At 50.4% G+C, this 11,310-nt stretch overlaps 1 protein-coding gene across 2 annotated transcripts in view; it reads right to left on the reverse strand.

Annotated features, from left to right (window-relative positions):
* WT1 (WT1 transcription factor) overlaps positions 1-10,489 on the reverse strand; it is a 61,849-nt gene extending 51,360 nt beyond the window's left edge. The window contains exons 1-3 of one of the 2 annotated variants that reach the window (XM_036764361.1): positions 10,057-10,489; positions 1,985-2,107; positions 792-894 (exon numbers count right to left, since the gene is read on the reverse strand). In XM_036764361.1, the coding sequence (XP_036620256.1) occupies positions 792-894; positions 1,985-2,107; positions 10,057-10,489 (659 nt within the window). Of the gene's footprint in view, positions 1-791; positions 896-1,984; positions 2,108-10,056 lie in introns of those variants that run through there. The other variant, XM_036764362.1, reaches the window with a different exon arrangement.
* Positions 10,490-11,310: the final 821 nt, after the last annotated feature.

An 11,310-nucleotide genomic window follows, 5' to 3' on the forward strand; every position in this document is an offset into this window, starting at 1 on the left:
CTTATCCGAGCTGCCTCCGTATTCTTATCATCATCGCCACCATCACCACCACCATTATCATCTCACCATCTTTGTTAGCTTTATCTAGTTCTTATCAGCTGGAGTTCTGAGGAAATGGTGGCTGTTATTGTTAGAATGAATGTTAGCGTTTAGACTGACAGGGATAAATTTATCTCCTTGTTGGTGTTTAGAGCAACCTAAAGTGGGAATGCTAAGAGAAGGGTGGAGATCCTAAATTTAGGAGTAGGGAGCCAGGTGAGCTTTCATTGACCAGTCCCTGACCAAGCTGCTTTCTGCCTCGGAGTTTCAAGGATGCGCTTAAGACATATCTCAAAAGGCTGAACATTCCTCATAGCACCAATCACCCAGCCTCCCTTCCTTGTCTGGGGGTATGGACTGGGACAGGGGTGGGGAACCTGCAGCCTTGAGGACACACGTGGCTCTCTAGGTCCTCAAGTTTGGCCATTTGACTGAATCCAAACTTCACAGAACAAATCCCCTCAATAAAAGGATTTGTTCTGTAAAACTTGGACTCAGTCAAAAGGCTGCACCCAAGGACATAGAAGGCTGGGGGATGCAATGAACTGCCCTAAGCCCCAAGTATTTCCCACAAGAAGCTGCCATGCAGGTTGATCTTTATAAACTGGCCCAAATTTGGATCCCAGGACCCAGGACAGAGCACAGGTCCCTCTTTCTCCGCAGGACACAGCTTCTAAGATTCCAAGCTGGGGACAGGATTCCAGGGCAGGTTCCTCTGGCTTCGAGGGTGAGAAGGGCTGGAGAATTTTTACCTGTTATAGGGAGTTCGGAGTAGCAGGGCCTGGCTGCCAGTGCAGCTGTCGGTGGGTGTGTGGCATCCATAGACCGGGGGAGGCACGGAGTATTGCTGCTCACCTATAGAAGGGAAGAGGTGGGAGAGGAGACTTTACATAAAGGTGTAGAACCATGATTTTTTTTTGTGGGGTGGGCAGAACCTGAATAAGGTCTACCCACTCCCTAGGCAAGACTTGAAAATTGTGGCGGTTCCCCTCTGGGTTTGAACATTACGCTCCTCCCTTCCCATGCTCCCACCACCACCCCAAAATGGTGTTCCTGACCACTGGAAGCCTCAAGTGTTCTCAGTATGTAATGGTTCACGATTTGATTTAATACAAAATAAACAACTGCGTGTCATAGAGTGGGTGGAGGGGATGGGACAACCCTGACATTTACATTATTTATTCTTTTAAATGTATTTCAAAATATTCGAAAGATTGATGATTTTGCCAAGTAGATATAGCCACCGCTAGCATATTTAACCCCTCCATGCCTTAGGTAGAAGGCTCTTTATGACCTTGTTGGATTGTGATTTCATCAGCTTAGGGAACTCCTGGTTTGGAACTTGGGCTTCGCCGGGTAACTTAATGCGTGTAAAGTTTTAATACGTTCCCCAGAGCATTGAGGGCTTAAGTGAATATCCATGGTCATAGCGTCAGAGATAGAACTGGACCCAGGTCAACCAGATTCTAAGGCCAAAACTCCATCCAGTATGCCCCAGAATTAATTGGTGTGACTTCCCCCCCCCCAACCCCCACCCCAACAAAAACAACAATAACAAAAAAAACACCTGGTGTCTAGTCTTCTGGTATTGAGCCTTTCCAAATTTAGCTAGACTGGTGTTGCAACCGCCACACTTTAAAACCTTTGTAAATCAGAGATTTTCAAATGTACACCTTGAATGTGGCTTTCTAGGATCCTGCCTATCTTGGTCTATTTCTGATCTTGGCTCTGGGGGTAGGTAGCAGGATGGTACAGTAGGGGAATCAGCATCACCTTTTGCTTTCCCTCCCAAACCCTGGAACTGAAGAGGGCACCCAGTGGTCAGGGAAGAGGGACCAGTGACTTCTTTCCGCACCCATCACACTACCTTTCCTTAAGTCACGATGGTATGCACCCAGGCTGGGTTGAGTGGGGTCAGAACCACGTTTGTTCTCTTCCTTCTTACCTAAAGAGCCTTGCTGACCCATGGGGTCCTCATGTTTGAAGGAGTGATTGGGAAACTGTGCTGCATGGTGTGAGGGCGTGTGTCCATAGCTGGGTGTTCCGTCAAAAGTGACAGTGCTGTATCCTGAGTGTAGCAAGGAGAAGCACAAGGATTAGTGAGGCCAGCTTCCCCTGGGAGGTACCAAAACCAACAAAACCATCCCTTCTTACTCTGTTCCCATCCCATTGAGTGGCATGGGAGTTTAGGTTGAGAAGAGGGAGAGGTGAGAGACAAAGAGAAGAGAGGAGAGAAGGAGAAGGAAAGGAAGAGGAGGGGAGGGGAGGGGAGGGGAGGGAAGAAGAAGGGAGATGCCTAGTCCCCGCCCCCATTCAAAATCTACTTCTCAGCTATTTCCCAACTGATTGACTTCCAGGTACTCAGAATTCAAAAGTCTTAGGCAGCAGCAACGAAACACTACTTTCCCCTTCTGGAGAAAGTTGCTCTCCCAAAAAAATCAAACAGTCAGGCTCTTCCAGGGACCAAGCAGATTCAGAAAGTGAAATGAATCCTCTCTATTGACCCCTCAGTGACACCAAACCGTAAATCAGCAGCCTGGGCACCAACTTTCATTAATGACTCGGAGCCAGTTAAGCAAGTCTGACTTTAAAAAAAATGTAATTACCGAGTAAATGTTATCAGTCGGCTGCTCCTCGGCTCATCACCATTTACACCCAGATCCCTCAAGCTAACTGCTGTCAGAGAGGTGTTTGGGGGCAATGGCCATTCTGGCTCAGCTTCTAGCCCCTTTCGTAGAGAGTGTCTCCAACTTGGGCCATCTTTCCCTGCATTCCCAGCTCAGGAGACCCCGTCATTTCCCCCAGATATTTTGTATGACACCCTGAGCCAGTCAAATGGCCTCTCTGGAACTCAGTGTTCTCATCAGTAAAATGGGGAGAAAAATACTCAATTCTGACTACCCCATAGAGTAGTTGTGAGAAAAAGCTTTACACAGATTCGACTCTTGGGTGAAAAGATAATACACCTTACTGAACTGGATTGGATTTGTTTACTCCCTAGAATGATATTGTGTACCATAGAGAAATGAATCCTTTTATTGCATGGACTTAGAAACTTTGAGCTGAAAGGAAAGGACCTTAGAAGCCACCTAATCCAATTTTCTCATTTTGCAGATAAGGAAACTGAATCCCAGAGAAGGTAAATGCCTTGCCCTCAGTCATAGGTCGCCTAACTCCAAATCTGGCACTACTGTCCTGTGCTATTTCTATTTTTACTGCTTGTTTTCTCCACCTACAAATTGAGAGCAATGCCGGTTGCCTGTACTCTTCCTCTCTGCTTGGAGGTGGGAACTGCAGAAAGGGATTTTGGATTCTTGGTGGGAATTAGTGTAGGTGCTTGTGCGTGGGCAGCGTGGTCACAGTGAGTGGGAGAATATCTGAGACAATAGGAGAATCCACCCTGAGTGCCTGGATCTGGGAGGGGTGTGGATTAGGGAGGGAGAGAGGGCATTCTTCCAAGGTTGTTGGAACTCAGGGCTCTGCCTCACACCACCACTATCCCCTCCCACCTGCGGGTCTCTGGGTAGTATATATCTGGGACTAAGCAAAGTGGGGGACATTGCTAGATGGGGAGGGAGGAAAGGAACCAAGGAATGATGACGGTCAAATGAGCAAAAAGTGTAATGGGAAAAGTACACTGCATGTATAAGGAACAGCGTGCAAATGGGTGTAAATGCAGGTTCTGTTACTACTAGATGAACGACCTTCGGGGACCACTTCTCTGGGCCCGGATTTTGCCATCTGTAAAATAAGGAGACTGGAGAAGTTCATCTCTAAGGTCCATTCCGATTCTAAAATTCTCTCATCCCTGAAAACAGATCTAGACTAACCAGCAAAATGTCCTTGTTGGGGGCAGAGAGCTGGTTCAACGGAGGTACTAAGCAAATTCGAAATTAACGACAATTCTTATTCCTGTGGCAGTTTACAAAGCGTTTTCCTTATGACGTTGTGAGGCAGGGAGCTAGGGCAGCTTTCGTTGTCCCCTTTTTAAGAAGGAGGGAAAAAAACCGTCGAGGCGGGGAAATGACCTAGCTAAAGCCCCATAGCTGGTAAATCCAAGCGCGGGTTCTTGAACCCCAGACTCCTAACTCCACTTCTGGGAATCTTTTCCATCTCTCAAGAAGAGGAAAAGCAACAAATAATTGGCTAATGCATTTAGCTTACCTGGAAGACCCTTCGCGAGCCTCTCTAGCCCCACTTCCTGCGCTCCTGGACTGACCCTAGGGAGGCACCCCCACCGGACGTTCTTCAGAGATTCAGGGTCTCTCCGAGTGTCCCCAGCAGCCGAGGCTATAGCACCCTATCCCGGAAGCCACCAGACGCTGGGCAACTACTCTAGCGTGGCCAGCTAGGTTTTCACTTGACCGACAGGTCTGAGAACTGAGCCCCCTTTAGCAAGCAGGTGTGAGCAGCAAAGAAAACCCCGGTTTTTTGCCTCAAACAACCAAATCGCAGATGTTCGTTCAAGGAACTCAAAGGACTGAATTAGATGGTCTGCAATGAACTCTAAACAGTAGGCTGCCATAGTAGTATACGTAGTAATAGTAGGCTATGAGGAAAATTGCCACCAGGTGAAAAGGGACCTAGGACCAGTCCCTAGATTGGTCCTCAATAAACAATCTTTTACTAACCCGACGACCCTAAGCAAATAACTTGTGCTTTCTGGGTCTCAGGGTCCTCATCTATAAAATTGGAATAGCTAGATTTGCGAAATGGATATCCTAATCCAAATGAGATAATGCGCAGTGCTTTGCAGAGGAGTCCAGTGGTTAGGGTTGTCATTCTTATCCCGGTTGTTCTTTATTTTGTCCCAGTGACCTGGCCAATTAAAGCCACAAACCGCAGCTTCCAAACAAAATTTGGCCATCGCCACCCAGGATCTTTAGAAAAGAGGAGAGCTTTGATATAACTCCTATGCCGCTCCGCCCCCGCCCCCTTTTAAGAACTGCGAACAAGATGGTTTTCCTCGTTGTACCCTCTTGTCATTCCCGCAGCCCTGAACTCCGAAGACATTTCTCCCAATAGCTCGGTTGCTCTGGACAGATCCCGGCATGCATAATCCTGCCTTGCCTTCCAGCCCCTGCTCAAGACTGGACAAGATCAGCTCTTGCAGCTCGATATGGAACGTCTCTCCTCCTCTGTGCTTCTCAACTGCATCACCTGTTTAGGGAAGACGGCCCCGGAGGCCTGGAAGACCCGAGCTAAGCTAAGGCAGGAGAGGTTCGAGCGCCTCTTTCACTCCCTCTCCCCCCTCTTCGGCCTCCCACGAGCATCGGATGACCTTCAGTCATCGATCTGAACCAGAAGACGCGGGTAGCCTCCATCCCCATCACCTCGGCCAACAGCACCCCACTATTCCGAGCACCACCCATCCCCCACATACACTTTCTGGTAGTGCCTGTCCCCGAGCCCCGCAAAGAGATAAGAGCAGTTCAGTTCTGAAGACGCCTGGAGCTAATGAGGCCTGTTGAAATTAGGCGCTTATCAGAACCGGAGCTGATTAAACCACGTAGCCCTACTGCTTGCTGCAATCTTTCGGCTTTGTTGGGGGGGGGGGGGGTGGAGCTGGATAACAGCTGGAAGAGAGCGGAAGGCTGCTGCGCAGGGAACGGGCAAAACTTCTGTTTTTCAGCTCTTGGGGAGAGGGAGGCACTGATGGCCAAGGTAACGTCTTTCCCACGGTCAGCCTGGGCCTCTAAGCTAAGAGCAGCCTTGACCGCCTTGGAGGTCGATCTTCAACTCACCTCCCTTCCTACTACCAGAGGAGAAGTCAGGACTTGCCCTAGGGATCCCCTCTTCAAGGGAGCCCCAAGGGCTTAAGGGGGGGCTTGTATTGTCATTATGGGGGGGCAGGGAGAGAGCAAGGGGCTGGCTGGTGCCAAGAACCAGATGACCCAGAGGAAAATCGATGAGAGTGGTTTCCACTTAGAATAGTGCTTAGTACTCTAATAAACACGTTCTTCACAACCCTGTGAGGCGGCTGAGGAAGGTATCTATACACCTTGGACCAAGACTTCCTCTGCTGGGACTGTAAAATGAGGGTGCTAGACTACATTAAAGCTAAATTGCCTTGAAACTCTACAATGCTATGATTCCCACTTTCATAGTTTTACAGAAACAGGCTCAGGCTGTGCCCCAGGCTACAAAGCTAGCAAGTGGCAGAGCTGGTCCTGGAAGCTGACACTTCACACTCCAAAGCTACTTCCTCCGCACCCTAGCCAGCTCTCCAGAAGGGACAAAGCATCCTTCTCCATCGAAAGCTTGCAGTTTCATGAAATACAAACAAGGAAGAAGACAACACAAATCTCTTTCCTGATTGTAGACAGCCCTGCTTTTCTGGTCCTGGGGAAGGGCAGGGAACTCTGGGTATCTTCGGTCAGTCCAGGAGAAAGGAGTTGGTTGGATTCCTCACACCAAGAACTGGAGGAACTCATACATACCCAATGCCTGCTCCCAGACTTTCCCAAGAGTTCTTCCTAGCCACCCAGGCCCAGCCCCTACCCTACCACTAACAGGGAATGGGTTCTGAAGTTCTGGGGTAGCCCCCAGATGCAAGAGCGTCTGAAGGAAGCTGAGTCAGCACGGAATTGGCTCTCTCAGGATAGGGAGGAGGGCACACACCCTCTGGGGTTCAGTCCCTTCTTACTTCTCTTGGGAAGAAAACATGTCAGAAGGAAGCTCTGGTACAGGGGAGGGGAAGAAGGGTGAGTCATTGCCTGGAGAAAAAGAGTTCCCTTTCTCCTTCCCCACTGGACTAGAGCACATAATCACCTGGGTTTGGGACTCAGGGACAGGACACTGGCTGAGTGGGTCCACCCAAGTCCGAAAAGCTTTTGTACTCCTCTAAAGAGGGAATCAGGCCTTCTCTGGCCCCAGCTCTTTCTCCTAGACAGCTGAAAGGTTGTGAATGGCCCAGAGAAATGCTGGGACATCTGGTTACAGAGAAGGCCCAATTGGTTTGTCCTAGGCTTCTCAAGGGATATTACAAGGTATATCACCTGGTAAGGGTGAATACTGAATACTGAATTTTCTTCATTCCCAACTGCCAATGAGCAGATAGCAAATCCTGAAGAGTCACCTGCCTCCTCTCTTCCACCAAGATCCTCAGTCTCCAACCCCACTTTCTCATCTCTTACCTGAAATAAAACCGAAATGGCCTGTCTGAAGCCTATTTATTTATATTTGCATTTTAATCTTGTTGGGGGGGGGGGACTCACCAGGGGTAAAATGCCCATTCAGGGATTAAATTAGAATTAGAAAAGAACTGCTGGAATGGAATCCCTCCAAAAGATCATTCTCATTCTCTCTCTCTCTCTCTCTCTCTCTCTCTCTCTCTCTCTCTCTCTCTCTCTCTCTCTCAGTGTCTTTGTCTCTCTCAGTCTCTGTCTCTCTCTGTTTCTGTGTGTGTGTGTCTGTCTGTCTGTCTGTCTGTCTGTCTGTCTCCCCTACTATACAAGAAAATAAGATCCCTTCCCAGTTCTTCCCTGGTTCCCTAGTTTATGAAGAATGCTTAGCACAGAGCAGCAGAGTTACTGAAACTCTCAGGTAGTCAAGGAAGGTGCCTTTGGCTGCCTCACCCCACACACCTGAATTTCTAGACCCTCTTGGAATTGTATGGGACTCAGGGATTTAGCCTATGAACTGAGCAAGAGCTAGAAGACTGTGCCAGGCTAAGGTGGAGTGCTTTCAACTATGGGAAACAGTAGATGCTAACCCCTACTTTAGCAGCTAGGCTCTTGAATGGAGTCTCAACCCTGAGTAGAGCAAGGCTTTCCCTTCTTCATAGGATTCAGATCTGGAAGAATGTCAATCATTAGAGATCATCCAGTGAAGGAATTCTTAACCTTTTTTGTGTGTCCTGAACCCCTTTGGTAGTCTGAGGAAGTCCTTCTCAGAATAACGTTGATAAATGCATAAAATAAAATACATAGTAGGATCACAAAGAAAACCAATTATATTGAAATGCTTATAAAATGTTTTCTAAAACAAGTTTATGGACCTTAAGTTAAGAAGCCCAGATTTTACAAATGAGTAAGCCGAGGCACTAGCTTTGCCCAAGGACGCACAACTAATAAACATGCAGACTTAAGGTTCCAACTCGGGGTTTTCCTGTAAGCTTAATATTGTTTCCACTCTTCCCCAAACTGGTATGGAAATAGGCCCTAGCCCAATTAGCTTGGTAAGGACAAGGAAGAGACTTCTAGACTAGACTTCCATGACTTCTGCCCCGACCACCTCTCCCTGGACCCCTAGGAGCGCATCGTCATGGCCACTTCGGGGGAACAAGTTAGGGACAAGGAAGGAAGGAATAAGCAGCTTCAGGACTCAGGCCCTGAAGCAAGTTTCAGTTTCTCTAAGGCCCGAGTAGTGGGGTGGGGTGGAGTAGGAAGGTTTCGGGAGTGCAGAATTCCCCCATCTATGGGTCATCAAGGCTTCAGAGAAGAAACTAAAAATCAGCCCCCTGGAGAGTGAGTCGCAGAAGCTTGGAATAGGACATTGAAATAGGACATTAGGATATTCCACAGACTATATTCCCATCAGTCCGCTAGTTCCAGAAACAACGAAATCCCAAGACCAGAATTCCCGAGGACTACAGTCCAGCCTGGCTAATTTTACCTTTTTGATTGCCAGGAAAATCGCAAAAGAATTATCCTTAAATACAGACGACGCAGGATGCTGCCTTGACCTCGGGTTATCTAAATTCGTCCGTCTGTTAACAAAGAGATGCAGACTAACGAAATCAGACTCTGATTCCCTTTTCTGTTCTCTTCTCTCCCACGTGCAGTTTTCCATAGCATCGTGAGTATTCCTCCCTTTACATTTGGAAAATAAATATTTCCTAGCAATGAGGCCTTAAGAAGTCATTTAACCTCTCTGGCCCTTAGTTTCCAATTCTGTAAAATGATAGGATTGGACCAGAGAGCCTCTAAGCTCCTTTCCAGCTCTAAAATACGGTTCCCTTCTAAAGGATGGCGTCCGTAAATCAGTTCTGGGCTTGCTGCACCGCCGGCTGGTCTCAGAGTTGGGTCAATCCCTATTATAAGGTGATTCTTAATTACGTAGAATTGAATAACATTGTCACCAGTCGAAACGTGATTACTATATTAAGTATATTAAGTATACCCATATATTAAGTATACTCAGCAGCAGTTAATCTGTCTCCTCCACCATTCAAAATCAGTGCTAGGAACCGATAATTGTTAGAAAGGGAAATACCTCGAAGCGGATACAGTGAAAATAAAGACCTCGAGAAATACGAAATCAACAAGCCTGTTATATTTCAATTTGTGATGGCTCCTTATCTTTGGCAGCAAGAGGGCCAGAATAGCCGAAGTGCCTCGAGGAGCCGGGAGGCAGCTCTTGAGTTCCCCAGTCCCTTGCCCGGACTCGGATTAAAAGACTTTAGGGGAAATTCCTCTTATTTTTGGTTCTGTGGTGGAAGACTAAGTCTTTTAAACCACTAGATTCTAGCTCTTTACATACTGGACCTCTCTCCTAGAGCAGCATCAACCCTTCCCTCCTACCCACTTCGTTGCTCCCCATGTTTGTAAAATGCCTCATTATCCCAGAGATCCAGGAGTGCTCGAGGGTTGGTCCCTCCCGGCTCCTGCGAACAGTCTAGAAACTTTCCCTTACAGGGCCTGGCTTAGGGAAAAGAAAGCGGGCGGCAAGGCTTTACACTGGCCACGGGCTCCTTGTCCCAGCCTTTTTAGGTCTCTAACCCCCTTGCCCCAAGGGCTTCAGAGTCTCATTTAGATGAATGCAGGAGAGCAGGCCTAGGGAGAACCTTGGGGGACAGTGCTGCGGTTTCCCACCTTCAGGATCCCCCGGGGACCCTCATATTTCAGAAAGGACCCATCAAATGCAGGAAGCCAGAACCAGAAATGGGCTCAAGTGGAGCAAGCAGGAGGTGGAAGAGAGAAGCGAGCGACAATTGTCTGGGCTGCCCTAGTTCAGTAATGGGCTGTAGGGTTGCGCTGCGCTGCACTCCCCCAAGGCGCAGCGCTCAATGCTTACCCTGGTTACGGATGGTAGGCTGGCTCTCTAGGCAGCTGGGCAGGTAGGGAGCGTTGGGAAACATCCTGGCCTGGCCCGAGGGCGGTTGGCTGGGCGGGGGTGGACCGAAGGGGCCATAGCGACAGGCTCCAGCTGTACCGGTGAACTGGCCAGAGAAGTGGACTGTGAAGGCGCTCAGGCACTGCTCCTCGTGGGGCTCTGCGCCGCCCCAGCTCGGCTCCTGCTTGATGAAGGAGTGAGGCGGCGGCGGCGGCGGGGCAGGCGGGGGCGCGGGGGCGCTCAAGGAGCCGTAGGCAGAGGCGCCCGGGGGCGCAAAGTCCAGCACTGGGGCCCACTGCGCTGCGCCACTCACGGGCAGGGCGCAGCCGCCGCCGCCGCCCAACGAGGGTACAGCGGGCAGCAGGGCATTCAGATCCCGCACGTCGGAGCCCATGGACTGCTCCCCGCCGGTCGGCCCCCGGCTCCGCCGCCCCTGAAGGCGCTCGCCTCCCTGTCCGACTGAAGCGAACTTGCTCCAGGCGCCGCCCGGGCCCCGCGCTCCCGGTTGCTCGGGCTGCTGCAGACCCCAGGGCCCAGAGCGAAGCGCACGGGGAGACGCCGGCTCGGGGGCACACGTGGAAGCCGGCTCCGGCGGCAGTAGGAAGTCCAGGGTCGCGGCGGGAAGGAGGCGGAGGCAGGAGCCGCGGGGCCCCAGCTCATGGACTGCTGTCCGAGGTGGAAGAGTAGGTGGGTGGAAGGGAAGATGAGTGGGCGAGTGGGAGGACAGAGAGGAGGAAAGGAGGGAGCTGATTGTCCGGCTGGAGGGAGCCCCCTGGGTGTGGACTCTGCCTTGAACTCCTTACCCCGGCCGCCTGGCTGCCCCCGGCTTCCCAAAGCTCAAATAAGAGGGACTGGCGGCGGGGGAGGAGGAGGAGCTAGGACATCCAGCTGCTCCATTCACACTGCAGGCCAGGCCCTACTAGGCAGCAGGCGCTGCTCCCCAGGGCGACCTGAGTGCGAGGAGGGGAGGAGAGAGTGAGCCAGGGGCGGGGTGAGGAGGACTTGGGGGAGGATCTCGAACAGAAAAGCCCTCCTTTCGCGCCCCCACCCCCCACCCCTCACACAGCTCGAGGTCAACTATCCTGTGGGGCGCTCCCCTGCCTCCTTGCCCCCAAGCTTGAGCTCCCCTCTAAGATTTTGCGGGTGTCGGGGTCTCCAGACAGAGGGGGGCACTCCAGGTAAGCCCTGTTTACGAAGAAACTGGATAGACACGCA

This window comes from Trichosurus vulpecula, chromosome 6 (genome assembly GCF_011100635.1).
Source record: "Trichosurus vulpecula isolate mTriVul1 chromosome 6, mTriVul1.pri, whole genome shotgun sequence".
Classification (NCBI taxonomy): Eukaryota; Metazoa; Chordata; class Mammalia; order Diprotodontia; family Phalangeridae; genus Trichosurus; species Trichosurus vulpecula.